The sequence below is a fragment of the Chelmon rostratus genome, chromosome 5, assembly GCF_017976325.1.
Source record: "Chelmon rostratus isolate fCheRos1 chromosome 5, fCheRos1.pri, whole genome shotgun sequence".
In the NCBI taxonomy this organism is placed as follows: domain Eukaryota; kingdom Metazoa; phylum Chordata; class Actinopteri; order Chaetodontiformes; family Chaetodontidae; genus Chelmon; species Chelmon rostratus.
Genome location: NC_055662.1, coordinates 21,727,748 through 21,750,419, shown reverse-complemented (window position 1 = coordinate 21,750,419; position 22,672 = coordinate 21,727,748). Strand labels below are relative to the sequence as shown.

The window sequence follows — 22,672 nt, the reverse complement described above, 5'->3', positions numbered from 1 at the left end:
GACGAAACAGAGCAGCAGCTGATGCACGATCAGCTGACACTGGGCCCCCTTAATCACACATGCTGCTTTACCGCCAACTAATGGAGTTTTGTGGAATATCTTAAAATGAACAGTTACAGTGTGGGTACAGCAGCCCGATCTTGAGTTTATCTGTTTATCTAAATGTATTTATCAGATATATAGAATTTAACTCATTGTATCTCTGACTAAATGGAGGCGGTGATTCAATGCTCTGGAACCAGATTATATATGAGTGGTCTCATATTTTATAATTTATAAAAAGCAACTAAGACATAATAATGATAACAATAATAATACTTATTATAATAATACTTATAATAATATTAGTAATAATAATAATACCATTTAAACTTTTCTGACTAGTTGATCATTAGTTGATTAAACGGATACTCATTACAACTGCTTTGTTTACACACAAGTACACGAGAACTTTTTAGCTTAGAAATAAAAGCTATATAAGTTATCCGAATGTTATTAATCATCATCATCAACAACTATAAAGTGTGTTTATGAAGTTTAAAGCAGAGAAAAATGTTTCGCTTTTTTATGCACTTTTGGCCCTTTCTTCATTCCGTAGCGTGGGAGTAACTAGGAAGTGTGTTGGTAACTAAGGAGAACTGGGAGGTTGAATAAAGGCGATTTAACTGTGTGGAAATGCTGAACGTCAACTGATTTTTTTAGAAACATCAAGAGAAGGCGATCCACGTTACCAGCGAAAGGGTAAGTTAGTATTATTTATCGATCTATAAAGTTCATTAACTACACTAAGTGTTGCTGCGTAGTGGGTAAGGTGTAGCATACGCTTTGTTCGTATTGTTCTCATTTTGCTTTCTTTATTGCCCGTAAATAATGAACGTTACATTGCCAACAACGTATATAGCATTAGCAAAAACACTAAGGTAACTGGATGCTTTGTGTTTCTGTGGGAATGAGTGGCCTACAACCAGCCAACAACACATAAATAGTGTTGGTATACGTTGGCCAGGTAACTCAGCGAGTATATAACAAGCAACGTTAGTTAGGATCAGACTGAGGTCATTACTGTTTATGATGTATGTAATTATGATTCAGGTCTATGGCTTTGCCGACCTTCTCGGCCCATGTGCCCAGCCGGTCCCGGGTGCTGGCCGGACAGCTGGCCCGGCAGCGGGAGCAGGAGGCCCGTTGGCGGCAGCAGTGGGAGCTACATGCTCAGTACTTCAGGGAGCAGAGTGTCCGCAGCCAGAAACAGGCGGTGTGGAGCTCCCATCATTCCTACCAGCAGAGGTAGCCTCATCCGCCATAACTGGACAAAACCACATGATTTCACCATCAGAAACATTACAACAATAACTTCAGAAAAACTATAACAATCGTTTTTGTTGATGCCTTCCGTTTTCTTCCATCTTCATGCACATATTTCATATAGGGGGTAAGTAGGGGGCTTCTACACTATTTTTTATACCTTTTCTCTTTCACTGCCCTTCCTTAGATGGCACTGTAAGTAATCATCCCATATATACAAGGTCTCTGTATTACAAAAGTCACAGAACTGATCAGCAATTTAAAAAGAGGCAGTGATTCACACAGCAATCCTCCCAGTAAATTCTAACATATGTAGGCCGCAAAATAATCAGTTGGCTCAATTTGTCCCCCATGCCAAACAATTCACCAGAAGGGTGATCTTCAGGATTTTATCACACACAAATATTTATACAGCACATGTTGAGAGAGAACACTAAATACACATAATCAGCAAAAAAATAGTAGATATTTTAGATATGCAGTTCATGTTGTTTAAGGTCTGGTTTCTGGGTATATAAACAGGGCTGCCCAACACAGCCTTGCTGTTATGGCTACTCTCAAGAAAGAGTGACCATTCATAAGTATTGGCTGAGTGTATGGTACATTCATGAATGCAAATATTGCTAATCTTCCCACTAATTAATATTTTAAAGGCAATAATAATAATACAGATATGAAAAATGTAAACTAGAAGTAATAGTAAGTAAGTCACTGCCTCTTTTTCAGCATTTACTCACTTGTTGATTATACTGTAGGTGTAAAGAATATCAGTGTGTTTTCCCTCAAATCTATGTATTACCCTTAGATGTGTGGTATTATAATGTCTCTGTGTGTGTGTGTGGATAATAAAAAGACACCATGTAGGCATAGTCTTGTAGCAGACAAATGGTAGACAAAGATGCCAGAGAAAGACAATCCAAGTATTTTTTTTCACTATTTTGTCAGTATGTCAGCATACCACAAACAGAGACTGATGGAGGAAAAGAAGGCCAGCCTGGAGCAGCGCAGGAATCGGCTCAGAGCCATGCTTCAAGAGGAGCAAGACCGGCTGGAGGCGGAGCTCAGGGAAGTGCTTCCTGACAGGAAGACACTGGCAAGTCAGCTGGTGCAAAAAACCGAGGAGCTCCGTTCAGCGAGGGAGGAAAGAAGGAAAAAGGTTGGATATTTCCCTTAAAGTACTGCAGCATGATGATCTGCTGTCAGCGTATAATATTTATTGTTTCTCTTTTTATCCCTAGCTTGCACAAGAGCTGCTGAGGGAACACTGGAAGAACAATAACCCAGAGTTGCGAGAGGTAGCTAAGTTTAAACTATTCATGCAAAACTAATAAGTTGCCAGACCTTATAGCTCAAAGCCTGACTGTTGATGAAGTGATAAATGGGTCTCAGGAATCTTGTGACCATCCTGTGCATCTGAACAACTCGGCAAGGAGGGAAAATGGACACTTTTTGTCAAGACATCCACTTGATCTGGAAACCAATAGGGCTTGTGATGCGTATATTCCATGACTTTTTTGTGAACCTGAGTCCAGTGTTGACTCAAGAGAGTAAAATGTTCTGGTATCCTTTCCGCTAAGGGTCAAGTTCATCAGTATCTCTGTCTTGTCTGTGTCACTATTCGCTCTTTTAATCCGTCCACAGGTCGAGTCAGCATTACATAAAGATCATGTTGTCAGCCAATGGCAGGAGCAGATATCTGAGAAGAGACAGGTAAGACATTCATCACAGCTGTAAGATAAAATAGTTGAGCTTCTCTTTATTCAAGTGTTTTAATAACAATCTATGGATAAGAAGTGATTTTGTCCTTTCAGCCCTTTGTGACTTGCGAGTTGGTGTAGAATACTCCATTTTACTCAAACCTGATTGTGGGGAAATTTTGTTGTACTCTGAAGTGTCACAGACTGACATGTAAATCTATAGGACCCACAAGTCGTTAAACTTTGTCATTATCCTTTTACAGGGCTAATTATTTATGTAACAAATCAATTTTTAATTAAACGGTGCTCATGTGTGAGCACAGTATCAGATCTGAAATCTACTCAGCTCGATCCCTTCCACATGGTACATAATTGAGAAAGTTGAGACACCTACTGTAAGTGACCCATCTCTCCAAACACGCAGCAAGAAGTGGCAGAGCAGGAGGAGAAGAGACGCTTTGAAAATGAGTACGAGAGGACCCGAAAAGAAGCTCTGGAGAGGATGAAGCAAGCAGAGGAGAAAAAGAAAGTGGAGGAGCAGAAGAGGGTGGAAGAACTTCACAAACAGATGGAAGAACTGAAGCTGAGGGAAGAGGAGGTATTAAAAACTTGGATCTTAGTATTTCTGCTGTGAAAAATGATATAGCAGATGTGTTTTTTAAGCATTTTTTTCTCTCTCAGGCAACTCGTCTAAAAAAGGAGCAAGAGGCTCTGCTAGTCAAGCAATGGGAGCTGGAGAAGATAGAGGAGGAAAGGAGAGAGGTGGAAGAAAGACGAAAGAAGTCTGAGATGGGGTAAGAGAAGCTCTTTCTGCAGATAACCGATCACAAGTGAGATGATACTTCGCTCGGGTGAGGTATTAGGTTCATTGGATTTGTGTTCCACCAGGCATTTCTTGATTCGGCAATATCGTGCTCAGCTGAAGCGGAGAGCCCAGAAAGTGCAAGAGGAGCTGGTTAGACAATTCACTCTCTTTTGATACAGTATATTTTTCTATGTGTAATCTAACCTGCCTGGCTTTCACACCTACCTTGAATTCCTCTGTGCCAACCAGGAGGCCGACCGTAAGATACTGGCAGCCTTGCTGGAAGGAGAGCAGGAGGACCAGAGGATGGAAACTGTGCGAAGGGAAAGGGCCATCGCTGACGCTGCCTGGATGAAACGTGTGATTGAAGAGCAGCTTCACTTGGAGCGGGAGAGGGAGGCTGAGTTTGACATCCTTCACAGGTGAGCATCAAGATTGCAGGGAGGGACTTGTGCTTCTCCTCAAATACAAACCAATGAACTTCATTCATTTTAGAGAAGAAGCTCAACATGTGTGGGAGAAACGAGAAGCACAGTGGGAGAAGGAGAGGAAAGCCAGAGAACGGCTCATGCAAGAGGTAAACAGGCTTCGAATCAAAATGAAACTTTACATGTGCGTAATTCAAAAGATATGAGCACCAAAACAACAGCTCTGCCGTCTTCTTCATGGGAAGGTGCTTGCGGGGAGACAGCAGCAGCTGGAGCTGAAGATGCAGAAAATCCGTGAGGCTCAGGAGGAGTCCCTGAGGAGACGAGAAGAGCTGATCCAGGAGCTGGAGCTGGAGAGGGAGCTCAGACGCCAGGAGACGGAGCGAGAAGAGGGCCGTAGGACTGCACGGCTGCAAGAAATAAATGCTCAGGTTAGCACATAGAGCAGTGGTTTGTGTTTTCATGGCACTTTTTTTCTCCACAGACCAAAGATAATTATTTAGACCTTAACAAAAACCTACTGAAAAGCTTCGTTCACACAGTTCCTGGTAAATTACTGCTAGTGATTTTCACTATTCCCACATGCAGCTACATTTAGGAACATTTCCCTCTGCACCTGTTCACACATACCATGGCAGTGCCGGAGTAGATGGAGCAAATTGGTAATGCAACACTTACAGATGCCATCCGCCACAAAACTCAACAGAAGAGGAAGATAGGGCGAAGTCGGTTGTATGTGTACACGGCAGAAGAAAACAAAAGAACTTTCATTAATTATCAAATCACACATGAAGGCATTTGCATGTTGCAGATTCAAATACATCATCAGTGGAGGCATGTGATTGGTTCCCTCATTCTACATGAAAGCATCACTCATCAGACAGACATAACCTGACAATGTTACTGCTTTCATTCACAACACAGACATACAGACAGAAATATTATGAGGTCTTGCGGTGGGAAATCGGAGGTACAGATTACTCTGAATATTAATCCCTGCGCAAATTCACACAGGACCCCATGCAGGAACAGTTTCTGAACATTTCAGGATAGATTAGATGTGTGAAAGGGGCTGTTGCCACGGTAGCAGCTTACTCATGTACATTTGAGAACTTAAATTGTTTGTGTGTGTATGCTGTAGGTGGAGCAGCAGCACCAAAAGCAGAGGGAGGAGCAGCATAGGATAGAGCAGGAGGAGGAGGAGGACAGGGAGGCTCTTCAAATCCAGGAGGAGGAGCTGAGGCTGGAGATGCAGAGGATGGCCAAGAAAGGGTACCAGGAGAAGGTAAAAGATGAAAGTGAAGGAAACTGATGATCCCAAATGTTCATGTTCCAAGTTTCAAAAAGCTCTTTAACGTTAAAATATGCTTGAAACCGTCTCTTTCAGATTCACAGCAGACCTCGATCAGCCTGGACATGAGCAAACCTACAAGACTAAAACCAAAGCAGAACTGTGAGATGTACATTCTTCTCCATGTAATTAGCCTTAAAGGATGGTTTCACATCTTTCCAAGCGTGTCTTAAAACACCGCTCACATGCTCATGTGTCGACAGTTAGTGAAACTGTTATCATTCCATTCCTAAAGTCATTCCAAGTATCTGACGGGGGACAAAATCCACAATTCATAAAATCGAGTGGAAACCTTCCTTTTAGTGCAAAAGTCCCTCTTTTTTCTCTCCTGCAGGTTTTCTTGCTGGGAAGCAGTGAAGGGACAATAAAACAAGCAGAGAATTTCATCGTAAAAAGATTTGAACTTTGGAAGATTCCCACTCGATTTCAACTGCGACTCCTGAAACTACAGATAATCTTTGATTTAACTTTCAAATGAAATATTTAGCACAGATCAAAGACTGTGAATTTTGTCTTCCATCTCTCACATTGAAGGGATCATTTCACAGCCAGTATGGAGAAGATGAACAATTTTCTGAGCCAGTAGCTCTTTAAATGTACATATGGGCATTATTACAGTATTGTTTTAAGACAGGTTTAAAAAAATGTGAACCTCTCCTATAATGTCTTTCAAAGACAAGCATTTATAATTTGTGTCATCTTGACAATAATAATTTAATGCTGGTTGTTTGCATATGTAGAAAATAGTTAGATTTTTTTTTGCACTTTTAGAGCTGTATATTTTCTGTACTGCAGTTTTTAATAAAAGTCATACAACCATCAATTCAGTATTTTGTTGTACCATCAATACAAAACCTGCAAACCACAACAAGTTATAGTTATAAATTACGTTTATTTAGAAAATAATTATTTTTCCAAAGTGCAACTTAACAGCTGCATCACATACATCCCTGCACTCCATTCAAGTGCAGAGAGGGACATTTCCTTGATCAGATTTCAAAATGACAATGAACTCTGAAACACTTGGTGAGGATGAACGTTGGGTTGCACAATTATACAGGAGACGTCTAGAGTTCTATCCCATATGTTGCACATTAAATACAAAACTAGCAGCAACGGAACAGAGCACAAAACACATGGACATACATACAATATGGCTGTGAGTTCTGAGTAACATCAACAACACTGCAATGGCACACAAGACCACAGAGTACAACGCAGTGTGGAGCCTGTTAGAAACACACCAAATCATTTTAACTTAAAACAAAAACATCTTGGCGCTGGTGAAGGATATAAGTTGGCCCCTGAACAAGTGTTATTTGCATTCACTGACTTGACATATGGGCTTACATAAATAGCTGCAATAAGTGCACTGCAGACTGGATTACACTTGGACAGGGACCAAACCATATAAATAGCTTTTTCGATTGCAAACATTAGCATTGCAGAGCTACACAGTGTGCATGAATGAAGTCCCAACATTTAATGGAAGTTAACTAAATGGTCAGTTTGTTTTTGGAGAGGAAACTTTACAGAATGACGATGCTTGCACAGTGAAATTAATGAGAGGAAGCTCCTTTAGCTACAAGAGTGTTAGCAATTCGATGACAGTTGATTCATGACCCCTTTATGGCTTTTCAGCATCCATGTCTGTCTTTGGACTGATAACATTAACTGATATCATGTGGATTTTCTGTACTGTGCTTAATTCTTTCTCTCAATAAAAGGTATTTACAGTATGGACTGATTAAAGATTATTTGTAACTAAGAGATAGTTTTACTGTGATTGTTTAAGAACGTTTTAGAAACCACTACAGTTCCCAGGCCTGCTAGCTGCTGCAACATGATTTGTAGTTATAATTTTACCTCAAGAGAAATTGTGCTATTACACCAGGGTATCCCAATGTTTTTTACTTTTTCCCCTTAATGCTCAGATTTTGTCCAGAGTTGGCTTTAAATATTGTCAAGATTTATTCATAAATTAAAAAAACAACGCATGCATATACCACGAATACAAAAAAAAAACAACAAAATCATTAAAAATATATATAAGAACAAACTGAGATGCTGACGGCTTTGCAGCCCTGTAAGTGCTGTTAGTTAGTATTCTCCTTTGTGGTGATGGTAACAAGCTGCTTGGCTGCCTTGGCAATGTCATAAGCACATTGGATGACCTGCTGGGTGACCAGCTGCATGTCCGGTCCCGGGCAGCCCTCTGAAGGCACCGCCTTCCTGCACTCGCTCTGAAGCCGGTATGCACTGGAGGTCAACAAGCGCAGAGAGCCTCTCACAGTCTCTGAGCGTGGCCTCTGCAGAGGAAGGTTAAAGTGTCTTAATACTAATGGGAAGTGTCTGCTCAAAAGTCAACAGATTTGTGCAAGGAGAGGCAAATTAGTACAGATCATTTAGAACCACGTTGACCTCTGCTGGCCTAAGAGTGAATCAGGCTACTACTACTGTCCTCTCTTTTCTTTTAACACTCACACACACTTAATATGTATATTTAATGCACGGTATATATTTTGGAGTAAAGACCTTGAACCTTGAAACTCAAGTATTTGCTAACTAACTAACTGGCTGACTGATCCCTTCTCTCCAAGTAAAATACATACAAGCTTGTTTCCATACCTTAGGAAAGAGGGCAGCCATTTCCGTTACAGCCACATGTATTCTTTCTGAGCAGGGTATGAAGCTGTGAGGAGAAGAGATTTGCCGATGAGTTCAACATATTGATGTCACATTCAGAAAATATTACTAAAATCATAGAATGAACACTGATAAATTATCAATTAACCAAAAGCTGTCACATGCAAGTCAACTCACAGAGTCAGGTGCTAGATGGTATTCACAACACACCATGCAGGCTAACGTCAACTAACAGAACATGCTTTTTAACATTGACATTTTTAGCATTGAAGTACAGGCCACTGTCATTCTACAACACATTTTATGTATTAAAAAATATGGTATTATTATATCATTAATCATTATTCAATAACATCAACCTGAAAAATGCCTCACATCCCCTACATATCAAAAGCAAGTCACTCCACATCTGCAACTAAATGAACTATCAACATAACTTAGCGTGAACTAGCTGAAGCAAATTCTACGTCAGTGCTTGAGGAGAAAAAACTGAACAAAGGCAAGTTTTAAACTGAACACATTCAGAAGCACATCAGAGGAAAAGAGATATGCTGTTAGCAGGTGAGGCGGAAGGAAAAGGACGAGGCAGAAACTGTGTGAGGGAGAGGAAAATAAAACTGTGCCTGGGAGGCAGGGACAGAGGCCAGAGTACCAGGAGGCGGGGTCAGGGGACCGGAGGCTGAGCGGCTGAAGGGGAGGGGGGGCCTTCTCGGCCCAGGGCACCAGAGTGCTGAAACATCCCAGGCTGTGCCTGAGTCGACGCACGCCTTCACGCTCGCATGGTCTGCTCGCGGGGGGTGAGGGACGGTGACACCGTGACACCATGACAACATGACAGCGGAGCAGAGTGGAAGTAGAATGAGGGATGAGAGTGTAGATAACAGACAAAAAGGGAAATGAAAGGAGATAAATGCAACTAAACACGACAGAATAACGATGAACGTAGGAGGAACTTAGGGTTTAAAATGGAAGCCAGGAAGTGAAAGCTAAAAAAAGAGAAAACAGACCCTGACACTGGCAAAGAAAGATCTTCTCTTCTGATCCTGACCTGTCATGTTTGTTCTCCTGAGCAGCTCGCAGCAGCTCCTGGATATTCTTGGTGATCTGCTCGGTTTTGCGGATGACGTCCTCTGTGCTGGGAAGCGTGGGGTCTGACTCCATCTCCAGGTCATCCAGCTCAGGGATGGAGCTGCCCTCCCCGAGCCAGCCGCTGCTCCTCAGCCTCCCTCTCCTGCACAAGCTGCAGAGGGAAATTCAGAGCAAATCAATTCCTGCGTGTTGTTTTTGCTCTAAAGACAAAACTGCACATTATTTTCACAAATTCCTTTTAAAAGCTGTATTTAGGAGTCAGAAAACCGTCTTCTTGTCTTTTCCTTGTCAATTAGTACAAACCATCATCTGGGTGATGCTCTTACCCTGAGTCATCCATCTCAGAGTCATTGAATGTGTTGTCATAGTCGCTTTCTGGCATGCTGCTTTGCTTCTCTAACTTAGAGGCCTAGAGAGAAAAGAGAAGGCAAAAAAAGAAGCTCACTGTGAAAGGCATCCCATGTCGGACGATATAAACCAGAAACAGCTGTGGTGAAATCAACAGTTTCATTGCTACATGTCAGATTCATCGACGAAGAACAAACACACACTTAAACTGGGCCCCTTTCTGTTTGCTGTGTGTCAAATTGGAATATAAACCACTGAAAGCGGTGCACATGACTCTGAATGAAACAAGCCAATAAAGTTGTGAAGCAAGAGCACATGATCAATTTAAAGCATTCAATATAGGATTAGCAAGACAGATTGTGCAGAGTTCAGCTAGTTTATTCACACCAGTAGACATCATCACTGATGCTGACATTCCTTCTCGGTGGCAACATGTGTATGAAAACTCCTGGAGTAAGGATGGATTCATGGACGACAAACAAAAAGCCGATACTAATAATCAGCAACACATGGCTGGAAACATTACATCAGAAACATGACACACAAGCTTTACTCATTCTGCAAACTAAAGGGGAGTAGACCCTGAGGAGCCTTCTCCCTTAAGGTTCAGATGAGCTCAGAAATCTCACGCCACACGAGCGAAACAGGAATACCTTATCTTCACGCCAGAGAGCACTCAGATCTGAGCTGCTCACTGGAACTTAACTTTATGCAAATTCACTGCATTTAGAAATGGGAAGCAGAGACAAAGTAGGTACAATCAAGCCAAACAGGACATACTGTACACACACGCTCACAGCCTTTCAACCCGTGTGCAAGAATCTACACAAACTCTTCCTCATGTGTGTGGTGCGAAATGCAGCACACCGAAGCTTGCCGCGGGAAATGTGGTTTAGATAAATCTCTGTTCTGCTTTACCAGAAGATTAATCTTTCTAGACTATAAATAACAGTGTTTGTGTGCTACTGGAGGAAGTGAGAGCATGCTGTTGGAAGCTCACTGTGCGAAATGGCCAAGCATTTGTTAGAGACAGGGTAAAAAAGACTCCTCTTTATCCCGAGAGCGTTTGAAATGAAAAACATGATGAGTTTAACAACTGTGTAAAAGACACATTAAATAATCTAATTCACAAGACACAGGTGGCTGCTCTGTAAAATCTGAACTTTTTCCACATCATCTGCTACGCAGGTTTCTGGAGCAAAGGGAGAAAGCTTTAAAATTAGCTGCATCACAAGCATCTGCTTAATGTTCAGCGGGCAGGCACAGTTCCAGTTGTTCAGCCGCACCATGAGGATGATGCTGATGAAGGCGAGTGTCTGACGGTGAGGGCAGCTGGTGGAGGGGTGGCTCATGCAGCAGGGCGGATGAAAGAGCGGCATTTAGGGGGACAGAGGAAAGCGAGGGAGGGGGAAGAGGTAGAAATGTTACAGGGCTCCAAGTGGACTCGCTGCCGAGTGAGGATGTACTTAACCTTTTGAGCACTTTCGTCCTTCGACCAAGACAGGGTGGATGGAAATGAGGGGAGGGATGAAGAGGTGGTCACATAAGCGCCCCTTTCCGTCTAAAGACAGGGTTCAAATCACATTTTAAGGACACAGATTCCTTAAAACAAAGGTGAAATGTTTATGCAAACTAAAAAGTGTGATGAATTGTCCCAAAAGTCTATTCAAGCCAGCTGTGGCTTAATCGGATACTGTATGTTGAGAATGGAAAACTATATCTGTGCAATGAGCATGACCACTAAGATCAGGATGAGAAAACTTTATTATTTAAGAGGGTTGAGCGTAAGATAAATTGCTATGTAGAAAACTTAAAAGAGCTTATTGTTTGATCCTCGTGCATTTATTCCCTGAGCTCGCAACCATTTCCGTTCTGAGCTCAGCGTCCTGGAACAGAAAATGTGAGTGGAGAGCCGGGGAGTTAATCCATCGAGAGAGAAGTACCAGAAAACCATGATTCACAGGCTCAAATTTCAATGCACAAGTATCTCATTTGAATCAAAGAGAGAATTGAAAGAGATGAGAAGATTGTGAGTTTGTGAAAGTATCATGCATTACAAAAACACAGAGTATTTGTATGGTAGTTTTAATGCTTCATCAACATAAAACACAGTACACACCTTCAAAGTATATCAGAATGAGTACACAGCTACGTTTTGTCTGACAAACAAGCAGCACTCCAGTAAACAACAGATATATGCAGGATAATGGTTTGGAATATGTATCTGGACAAGATGAGATGTGACTGGCTGTGTCTGAACGCATGACATCGTGCTTTTTGATGACTCTGTCTTTGATGCTGCAGAAAACTGCCCAGTGGCAGGAAAAACGTAAAAAAAAAACCAAAAAGGCAGAGAGAAAGGTCTGCAGACAGGGTGAAGACATGAGGGAAAGTGGTGGAAACAGGGCAGTGGAGAGGAAATGGCAAAGGAGAGCAGGGAACAGGTCTTACTTACATGAGGTGGGAAGGGTTGCAGGGTGGGGATACCCTCCTCTGGGTAGGGAGTTTCCCCTTTAGGGAGATAGGGCTTCAGGCCTGAGCCGGTCTCATACATAGACATGGGCCGACTGGCCCGCGCAGACTGCCGGCGTTTCAGGGCTGAGGGGCTGGAGGGGTCAGGGTAGTCTGAACCGCTGGGGATCTGATAGATATTGGTTGTGACCTGCCGCCTGAGAGAGGTGTTCTCGCTTTGCAGAGATTGCAGCTGGAAGAGACGGTCAGCAACACACTAAGAGGAGCTCTCAGCAAAGCAAGATTTGTTCCCTGTCCTGATCCACTTTACCTTTACAGCATAACATATCAGCCTTTATCCCACTCTTCCTCAAACTATTGATGCTGTCAGCATGCTGAACATCATCTAATTCCACCAAGGTTTTCATTTGGCAGGAATAAAACACATATATGTTGTTATATTGTTGTACAATTTGAGAATCTAAACTTTGAATCTTTGTTATTCCCATGATATAGAAGGTTCAGTCACTATTTGGATATAAAGTAGAAGACAGAGAACAAAGTTTCTGATATGTCACAAATATATTAAACCTAAAGCTGCTTCAATGGCAATGACATTTAAACATGTGAATGTGTTCTCCTTCGATTTCCATCAAGTTGATCATTACTGTGATTGAACCTTCTAAAATCAAAGGAATTACATGAATTTTTGCTTTGGCAGGGATTTTCTCTTGGTCTGAAAAATGCAAAGCAAGTGATAAGCAAGCAAAAGACTCTCGCATAGGTAAGCAACACAGCTGCAGTTTAAGTCAAAGATGTAGCCACAGTACAGACGGATCGACTCAAGAATTACGAGAGGATAAGAGGCATCCAAGAATGAGCAAAATCAAGACGATTTTGTCAAGGATGTAACAGTTTGGTGAAGAAAAAACGGCCTTAATTAATAAAACTACTTGCATTTAGTGCAAAGTAAATGGTAGGTTTTGTGTCCAGGTCAGAAAAACAGAGTATTATGGTTTAGTTACTAACCTCAATGTTTGGTAAAGGCTGTCATTCCAATTAAAGCTGAAAGAAAACTACATTCACAGTATGGTGTGCACGTCCACTGGCTACTAAGATATGCCATCATAAGTCACATGTCCTGCTTTCTCCTCTCTAATATCTTTATCCAAAGGTGGTCTTCGCTCAGATTCTGTCCAACCGTAAGCTAACACAACACCAAATCACATCATCAAAAACAATACAGTACGCTACAGTGCTACAGCGCTACTGCCATGACCTCGAGTGCAACTGACAGTCACACAAACAGAACTGAGAGACAAATGATCTGCATGCTCCTCCCAAACAGCCAAACTAAAGCAATTTTAACAGAAGAAAAAAAAACTTGAAGCTTCAACATGCTTAGAACATCTTTGGCCAAAAAACGATCACTGTCAAAATTGTTTGGGTTTAGCAGGATTGAGTACATTTGTGCAGAATCTCAAACTTAACAGTGTCACGTCTATGAAAGAGCAGTTTGAAGTAACACAGTAACAGTATCCCAAGGTTTGTGTCAGCTGCTTTCTATGAAATCTCTACGAAATGTGACCACTTACAAAACAATGAATCCAAACACATTCTATGCAGTAAACACAGTATATGTGATGAAGCAAGGCACACACATACAGTTTCAGTTAGTCACTATGTGCTATGAAGGGATTAAAAACCACTGTCAATTACTTCATGCTTTTTCCAAAAACATGCTTGTTAGTAACATTAGACAGCATAGCTTTACCTCTACTTTATTTGTTACAAAAAGAGGGACTAAACTGTTTTTGTTATTAACTGGATTAACTGGTGCATTTCTTGTCAAATCCAGAAAACAAACCAACAACAACAAAAAAAAGAAAAGAAAAAGAAATCTCCAGGTTACATTGTACATGCTGGCCAAAACAGAGGGTGGACCAGCAGGGTGTCGCAGCAGCCTTATCTTGCCACAGAGCATCCCCATTCAGATCGCTCGGCCCTCGTTACAACCCACAGGCTGGGCCTCCGCACCGGAGAGCGATCACGCTGCTGACCACTGTGGCCCCCCCTCGGTCCGGCCCCCGGTGTTAGTGATCTTATTGGTGCAGCACGGTGGATACCTTTTTCTGCATCAGCCTCAGCTCGTCGCTCAGGTTGTTGTTGGCTTTCATGAGGTGCTGGATCTTGGCTTCAGAGGCGGACAGCGCATTTTTCACCTCCATGTATTCTTGCATAGTAATGGGGCCGTCTGATAGGTCAGAGTCCAGGCTCTGTTGGAGAGAGGGGTTAAAAAGGTGAAGCCTACACAGAGAGACACTGTGCATTTCATTTGTGACAGCGATGCCGCGATACCTTGGTCCGATCTCCTTTGCTCGAGGGGATCTCTTGATCTGTATCCTCATCGGACGCCACACTATCATAGTCAGGCTGGTCATTGTCCTGGCTATCGCTACAATGCCTGACAGCCACACTCTTCAGGATAAACTCAACATTGTCTGGAATGAAGAGACACACAGTTGAAAAGTTGCTGGATATGTCCGCCACACCTCAGAGTCAGTAAGCCTGGGAATAGAGTAACAATAAGGTGCTGACCTTTGGGACTGGCTATTGAATTCCCTTGTTGTCTTCGCTTGGCATCACTTAATATGTCAATCACGAGAGTTGCAAATTCATGTGCGTTAAATCTTGCGAGCTTCTGTCGTCCCTGAACAAGAGAAACAACGTCGCATCAGAGGCAGTAGCACATCAGAGGTGGGTGTGTGAATGGGAGTTCTGTAAAGCCCACTCGCCTGGTTTCGTGTTGATGAATACTCTGGGTTCACGGGAAGGAAAGGCACCACAGTTGTCTCCGTCACCAGTGTGCTGTGATTCTGTGTAGCCAACCAGACTACGAATAATAGATTGATAATGAGATCAGTGGTGTGATCAGAGTGAGACAACACAGCTTTTACTGGGTAATTTTACTTTACCTGCATCAGTCTCTCGTCTGTCCACCTCATCATACACATCCATGGCCAGCTCCTCGAATAAATGATTACTGAGCTGCAAGAAAATTACAAAATTACACTTACTAAGTAAAAGGGAGAAAAGGGAGCTCAGTACAGCGACTCTGAGTCTGAGAATATACTTACAGACTGCAGTTTCTTCTTTGCTGCCTTGGCCAGCTCTGATAAATCTAAACTGCTGCAAACAGACGGAAAACTTCCATAAACATATGCTGAAGAATCGCTAGGTGACATCATGCGCACGTCATTCTGAGTAATACTTACATATTCCTTATCCACCAGAAAGAGAGCAAGGAAAAAGATCAAATGCATCATTTCAAGTGAAAAAGCACAGTGACTGCTCTGCAGTGGCTGCTTGTCTGCTGTTAAGAGTTGTTTGGCATGTTAATCATTTGCAACAATTACAGACTTTTTTGGGTCTTTCAGCTACTTCACTGGGTCTGTTTCCTCTAACACAGGTAACAGCTGCTGCAGCGATCTCGACAGCGTGTCCGAACAGGCCTCACAGCTGCCTCGCTGCGCACGCTTTGCTGGCTCGATTCAAGTTAAGCCCGTTCACACACAGACACGTGTGAAACGCACAGTATGGGATTTCTGCCGCAAGGGGTCTCTCACTGAAAACAATGAAAACTAAAGATGCAGTTTTAAGAAGTAGTGTGGGATTGTGGGAGTTGTTTTCTTTGTAATTCAGGTGCAAATGTTACATATTGTGCGTTTAAGTCGCTTAACATCGACTTGCATCATGTTGACTTATAGCTTATGCTTCCTTACCTGTCAGCCATTTGTGGAACAATGAAGTGCTGGCCATTTTTATGATCTGCAAGGAACAACAATTCTGAATGACTGCCAACAACATCAGAGATACTTGTGGGAAATGTAAACACTTCCTATACAGCAAGATTTAGATGAAGTACATAATCAGCATTCACAATGCAAATGAAACACTCTGAGCAGTTGTTTTTATCTGCTTGGAGTGCCACATGGGAGAAATCTGTCGTCAGTTAACCAGGTTTTTCTTTCATTCCAACAGATCAAAAGTCTTTCATTTCATTACATCTCACTGCTTACCTGGTTTTCTCCCACACAGGTAGAACGCCAGTCGATCCGTTAGTTCATACTGGACCTCCACCAATCTATCCGCCAGCTCGTGGTGGCCCGCTTCCCTACAAGGATAGTTGCTTGCTGTAATGCTTCAAAGGTGGAATTGCAGGCCCATAACAGTTTGTGCTTGAATTATAAAAGATCAGTGAAAATAGCTCACCTTGCATAGTCAATGGGAGTTTTGCCATTGCTGTCAGGGGCTCCGGGATCTGCCCCATAAACAGTTAATAGTTCAGCCTGAGATACTTGTCCTGCCTTTGCAGCTACATGCAAGGGAGTGTTTCCTTTTTCCTAGAGGAGAGGTTGAGTAACAAGATAAAGCAATATGATCTAGAGTCAGCAGAAAAGTACACGCAAAGATGCAGCAGGTGACTCTCACGGGGTGAAAGAAGTTCGCTTGTGCTCCCAGGGACAGCAGCCGCAAACAAGTCTCGAGATTCCCGGTACGCACGCTTGAGTGAAGTTGCTGGAAAAAAACAACAAGCAAACAACTATTACTATGACTTGATCAAGCTTAGCAATGAGGCTTTGTACAAGAACATGCTTCAGTCTTCTCTTTATACCTGCGAGCAGCTCTTTCTCCTCACCTTGCTTAAATCCTTGGCTGTCGAGCTGTCGTCCTCTCGGCAAGGCATGCGATGGACAAACGCCAGCATTTGATATTTGGCTTTTATAAACTCTGATTTGTTTGGGCTTTGGGGACAACATGGAAGTTCAGACAGAAATAAGGAGGCAGTTAATGAGTCAGCGGCACATGCTAAACTTAATAAATTAACATCGAGTGAACGAAAAGTCCTCATTCATTATTTTCAAACAGCAATGACTCACTGCAGTTTGTCCTGAGGGTTGGCCTTGCGTTTTCCACTCATCACAGACGCAGGGTCCAGAAGAGAGTGCTCCCATATTGAATTTGAACCATTGCTGTATAATGTCTGAACCATCTAGAGTGAAATGAAAAAGAAACCTGTAAAATGTGCCCCACTGGTTGAGACTGTAGAACGCTGACTGGCTGTTGACAGTTGCCTTCCTGAACAAACACTTTCTAAATTTAGACAAAATCAATACAACTCAGTGGGATCTGCTGTGTAACTGCTGTCGACAGATTTATCTCGAGCAAAGATCAGAGTTTAAGTGCTGGCTGCCGCCCAAACAGACGACTACTCATTTAAGTCTAGCCAGCAACTTAATACATAAATTTGTGATTCTAATAAAATAGTTCTGATTAACAAGTTGTGATTTGCTATGTGTGTGCATCTCACAACCACTGGCCTCTGCTCCAAAACAACGTGAGCATAATGACAGAGAAATGTGCCCATTCGTCTGTCAGTCCTGCCTCCACATGCTCGATATGAATGCACTTGTCTGCGGGCTCAGCTGAGAGGTTGTGTCCTGCCAAGTAGAGAGCCGACAGTCGTCTTCGGTGTTTGACAAATATTAGCAAAATAACTGATGAGAAAACACGTTAGGGACTGCACTGATTGCACAGACAGGGGACATCCTCATTAGACGGACTGCTTTGGAAAACACTGGTGGCAGCAACTTAATGATTGTGCAGTAAGCATTAAGAAGTCCACTGAAAGCTTCCACATATGCCACACAGACATTTATGGGCTTAATGAATGAATTATCTTTAGTTACAGGGAGCTCTTGACAGCAGAGCTATCTGTAAGATGCACTGCAAACACACACTAAAACAGGCAATGTTGTGACAGGCAAGTGACAGGCCTGTGTCATATGAGGCAGATGTAGGCTATGCCTCAGCCTCACACTGTAATTCTACAGTTCAAAATGAGCTGGAATGCTTTGAGTTTTTTGCCATTGATAATTATGCAAACTGATGTCAGACACCCCAAATGATGATGATGTAATGGAACTTCCTGATGTAAAATATATGATCAAGTATAGGCCAATATGTGTTTTTTCACAGCATACATTCAATCTCTGGTTTGGAGGGCCTCTGAGCCTCTGAGGGGGGTTTGGGGTTATTACCTGTAGCTGCGTGGGAGGCCATGGTGTGTGCATCAGGTGGCGGACTTGTGAGCTGTGTCTGCCCAGACTCCGATGAACGCTGCAGCACTCATCGCAAATCAGCACACCCCTGTTCACCGAGGCCCAGCGAGGCTCTGGGAGGGAAGAGAAAACCACAAAGTGAAAATCTTGACACCTGCAGTGATCTGAGGAAACGCGACTGAGTAAAGATGTCACTTAAGGAGTAGCTAAAAGTACAACATTATATCCTGCAGCTCTCACAGGTTTGACTTGCTCTGGCTTTATCTCTAGATAGCCTAGGCCGAGCCAGCTGGAAAGGTATCACAGGTCATCTCCTCAAATTCAGCATTATCATTTAAATCACTGACATGTTACCTTAGGTCTTCCCCTTTTTCTCTGTGTCTCACTAACAGGACCCTGAGAAACTCTTAACTATGGCGTTACAACTGCTGCATTAAAGACAGGCGCTTAAAGGATATGGCTGGCCATATTCTACATTTTTATTGTCACAAATCCCAGAAGAACATCCGAACCAAAAGCTGATTGATCCTGCTAACAAGTAGTGTCTGTGTTTCCAAAGCCTGATACAACTTATTGTTCCACAGGGCTTCACTGTTGTCCAAAACCTCGTAAAAACACATCAGTGAGCCTGTTGGACGCTGGTGGGCTATGCTATCATTACATGAACTTGGGCAATGTAGCTCATTTTGACTCAATCCCACATAAACAAATGTGTATTAATCCACGGCTGAAAATAGTCCCTACATAGTCTTACAGAGCCCTTTAAAAATTACATTTTGTACATTTGACCTGTTTTTAAAGATTTATGTTGTCGTTAAGATCAAATGGGCTTTAGGCTTAGTGCCACAGACTGGGAAGAAAAAGCAGAAAGTCATGACAGAGACTAACACATTGTTGGTTTTGGTATTTTCATGAGATTTTTTTCTTACAATAAAGAAAATACAGGATGATGCCAGTCTTATCCTTTAAATCCCCTGAGTACATGTGCCCAGCTCAGACCACTGGAAGCATTATTCAGGCTGATGTAACATGAACCATTAACACAACACAGTGCACAAATATTACTAGCTGCAAAATTCAGGTTAGACCATTGTTAAACCTTTTATTATCAGGACATGCCTCGAGGCGGCTTTCAGACCACATGCAGACAAACACAATCTAACCAGGAGAAAGAAAGAAAAGACAAAAGACAAATCTCAACGGGCGGTAACAAGAGCAGCCGTAATAAGCATGTAAGGCCCTTTTAACCCTAGATTTAGGTGAAGCCATGCATTGTCTAAAAAGGAAGTGAGGACTAGCCGTTGTAGGCTGAAGCATCTCAACCTTATTGTTGAGCAACAGAGCAGCTTCCTCTTTCAAAACACTGTGAAAAATGGCAGACAAATGCTATCAAGAATTTCTGTGCTGCATATTCAGAAGCATGGTGTCGACTGAGACAGAGTGAACTCGCAAGACATAGTATACGCTGCGACCAAAATAAATACATTTACCTAACCTTGACCTATTTAGCATACTTCACTTCACACAAATGTCACAGAGTTGTGCCGTCTGCCACTAATACCGATACTCTTGTGACAGCAAACATCTCAGGACCAAAAATACTCTAAATTCATACGACACGCCAATAACCAATAAACTGTTGAGCAGATTGAGTGTCTGGCCCTGTGACAGGGCAGACAGTGAAGAAGTGTCTCAGCAGCAGCTGAGGAACAGCTGCAGGGGTTGCTGGTGAAGTTCTGGTCCCCAGTTTTCAGAGTCTCCTCCCAACTTACTCTAGAGCTAGACCTGAGAGATGGTGCTGCTGACATGCCTCTTTTACCCTTTCCTCAACAAGTGCTGCTAAATTTAATACCACATCTTGAAACTCTAAAAATATTCACACCCAGCAACTGGTAACAGTTGTATGGAAGGGCAATCCAGGCCAGCTGCTGTGGAAACCTGAGGGGTTTAACTAGTTCAAATGACATGATGAGAGACAAGGCACTAAAACTTGAGGAATACTGAATATTTAGCGTATTTGTTATTGTTTTCTTGATTTTTACTGTGCATTAGACAAGTAACCAGTGCGAGGATTTCTTATATTGGTTATCTGTTTCTAAAAAGATAAATGTTCATAAGTAGCTCACTTTCTAATCATATATTGTGGTGCCACAATAGAGAAAAAACACCTCCTCTGCATTGAAAGCATGCTGCTGCTCACTCGGCATCCTGTTTTGTTTCCTGTGCCTGCTGAAAAACATCACGTCATTTCTATATAAATGGGACTTATGAAAGTACCATGCACACCAATGCAACTATTACTTGTTAAGGTGTCACAGAAAAGTTTGATTGTAATTGTAATTCCATTATCTCTCATCTCAAATAGCGTTAGGAACCAACAAATCTGTCAGAAGATGCTGGTATTGCTGTATTGACACAGGATTAAGTAGTGATCAGTATTTTATCTACACTAATAAAATCAGCTGCCAATCACTACAGACAGTGCAGTGACTAGTTCAATCTGACAATAACAAAATAGATCTGGGTTTAGGACGTCATTGAATCAATATTTCAACAACAATCACACATTTTTCCCATAATTCACAGTTAACATCTAAAGAATTCATAGCATTAAAAGTTCTTTTCATTCTGTCATTCCTCATTGACACAATTGGTGAAGTTCAGTCTCAGACAACACGGTCAGGCTTCCTTTCACAGCCGACATCCTTGTGTGGTGTACAAAAAGCACCATGACAGGAGATCACTGCACCCACTGACTTTTTCTGATTGATGCAGTCATCCTAGTTGTACTCCAAACATGACAGAGAGCTGGCAGAGCACTTTCCTGCTGATAGGATGAGGTTTCATATTGGATGGTCACATTTCTACTGGACACGTCTGCAGACATCATTCCAAAACATACATAATGTTTGTTACCTGAGACAAACATATGCAGATATAATGACAGACAAAAAATACCAGACTTGAATAACACCGGATGGAAACAGTTAAAAAAGACAGCTGCTTCAGTTCTAACTGCATCCTCAGCTCTGAGCTCTAACGATAGCGACCTGTCAACAACACTAACAACTTGCACAGTCTGGCCAACAGTATACAACGCATAACTAATTTACTGTAAAGTAGAGAGCAGCGTGGGCCAGCACTGATAATCTGATTCAACACAGATGAGTTAAGAGCAAATCTTTGGATTACCAAACGTCAGTGGACAAATAACGGCTAACAGCTAAACCGTGCAGGGATGGTCTGGATTTACTTACCTGGAACACTGCAATCAGCGCAGAGTTCAGTGTTTCTCAGGCGTTTAGACATCCTTTACTCAGGAAGAAATCCCTTGTAATATGAGCAGACTATTTTGTCCGTTACGTTATGCTAACCATTGATTACACTGTGAGGATGCCTTCCGCGTTAGCTAGACCTAGCTAATTAAAAACAATCCAAACAACGACCTGCTTCTTCATTCAACTGTTGCTAGCCTCTTCGTTTTGGCTAGCGTTCGCGTTACAACCATTATAACGCCACCCCACAGGAGTAAGGTACAATGCTGCTTGCCTGCAAGTTAGCTGACTTAGCACATGATTAGCTTACTAGCCTATGCCCGTTTAGTAGTTCACTCTTCAGTCTCTGGTAGACAGACTACATAGACCTAGAGCATTCCCAGTGGCAGCTGCAATTGTTACTTATTCTAAAAGGGGTACTATGCCCACGGTTACGTCTCTCAGGAAGTAAACTTCTCCCCTGCTGCATAGAAGTGAGGCCTCATTGCCTATTTAGCTTGTATGAGCGAATACCAACAGTGGTCCTGTTATTTACGGCTATAAAAATATTGTGTTGTGTTTCAAACCTAAATACAACACATTATGTTTGGTTGAGATCCAGTGGGTTTGGGCGGAACGCAACCTGATTGACCTAACTGAGGGCAATCAAACACCAGTAGTTAAGTAGGGAGGTGAGTTTGATCTATTCACCTTAGTGGCACGGTAACAAACGAGTATGTTTTACAACAAAGGGACGATGCCTAGTGGGCCTCCACACACTGGCGGTCATCTTTTAAAATACCTCGCACGTCATTTTTACTGCTGTGCTTTTATATAACATAACGAGAAAACAATAAATCAACAGTATGACGTCAACCTTGACACAGGATGGATTATCACCTAATGTGTTTAAAACTATATCCGCAGAACAGCCACCACCCAAGCATACGTTAACTGAGCACATCACCACATGTTAACGTTTTAAGCAGCACCTGTGATTAACAGTTTAATAGTACCAAGCGTTGTGTATGTACATCTATTACATTGTAACATGCTGGCGGTAAAGTTTCCGATTTTCAACCTCCCAGTCCCTCCCCGAAACGTAAAGGCGCCCGTCTCATTTTTATGTTATGGCCATAACAGTTCTGATACAGCAGCTATAACATTTGTTTTATT

At 42.3% G+C, this 22,672-nt stretch overlaps 2 protein-coding genes across 8 annotated transcripts; one reads left to right on the top strand and one right to left on the bottom strand.

The window, feature by feature from the left end:
* The first annotated feature begins 602 nt into the window (after positions 1–602).
* LOC121607300 (trichoplein, keratin filament binding) lies at positions 603–6,401 on the top strand. Its single transcript, XM_041938062.1, has 13 exons — positions 603–741; positions 1,093–1,287; positions 2,251–2,461; positions 2,544–2,600; positions 2,947–3,015; positions 3,427–3,600; positions 3,684–3,796; positions 3,891–3,957; positions 4,057–4,229; positions 4,303–4,384; positions 4,481–4,666; positions 5,377–5,520; positions 5,623–6,401. The coding sequence occupies exons 2-13, from the start codon at positions 1,097–1,099 to the stop codon at positions 5,653–5,655; spliced, it is 1,500 nt and encodes a 499-aa protein (XP_041793996.1). The 5' UTR covers positions 603–741; positions 1,093–1,096; the 3' UTR covers positions 5,656–6,401.
* Positions 6,402–6,464: 63 nt separating this feature from the next.
* git2a (G protein-coupled receptor kinase interacting ArfGAP 2a) lies at positions 6,465–21,902 on the bottom strand. Of its 7 annotated transcripts, XM_041938059.1 has the most exons (21): positions 21,500–21,901; positions 18,222–18,355; positions 17,061–17,173; positions 16,820–16,925; positions 16,612–16,698; positions 16,393–16,523; positions 16,200–16,294; positions 15,903–15,948; positions 15,396–15,401; positions 15,258–15,309; positions 15,096–15,168; positions 14,916–15,013; positions 14,719–14,830; positions 14,479–14,621; positions 14,247–14,396; positions 12,125–12,373; positions 11,141–11,230; positions 9,648–9,730; positions 9,281–9,472; positions 8,215–8,278; positions 6,465–7,895 (listed from the first exon to the last, which is right to left on the bottom strand). In XM_041938059.1, the coding sequence occupies exons 1-21, from the start codon at positions 21,549–21,551 to the stop codon at positions 7,683–7,685; spliced, it is 2,289 nt and encodes a 762-aa protein (XP_041793993.1). In that variant the 5' UTR covers positions 21,552–21,901; the 3' UTR covers positions 6,465–7,682. The 7 variants fall into 7 exon arrangements, with proteins under 7 accessions (XP_041793993.1, XP_041793987.1, XP_041793994.1 ...); XM_041938053.1 differs by lacking the exon at positions 12,125–12,373; XM_041938060.1 differs by lacking the exon at positions 15,396–15,401.
* Positions 21,903–22,672: the final 770 nt, after the last annotated feature.

Coding starts and splice junctions, on each gene's coding strand:
- LOC121607300 (XM_041938062.1), top strand. CDS start 1,097: ATGGCTTTGCCGACCTTCTCGGCCCATGTGCCCAGCCGGTCCCGGGTG. Junction 2,601..2,946: donor ATAACCCAGAGTTGCGAGAG/GTAGCTAAGTTT, acceptor ATCCGTCCACAG/GTCGAGTCAGCATTACATAA. Junction 4,385..4,480: donor GAGAACGGCTCATGCAAGAG/GTAAACAGGCTT, acceptor CTTCATGGGAAG/GTGCTTGCGGGGAGACAGCA.
- git2a (XM_041938059.1), bottom strand. CDS start 21,551: ATGTCTAAACGCCTGAGAAACACTGAACTCTGCGCTGATTGCAGTGTT. Junction 15,169..15,257: donor CAAAGAAGAAACTGCAGTCT/GTAAGTATATTC, acceptor ATTTTCTTGCAG/CTCAGTAATCATTTATTCGA. Junction 8,279..9,280: donor CAGGAGAACAAACATGACAG/GTCAGGATCAGA, acceptor TTCTCCTCACAG/CTTCATACCCTGCTCAGAAA.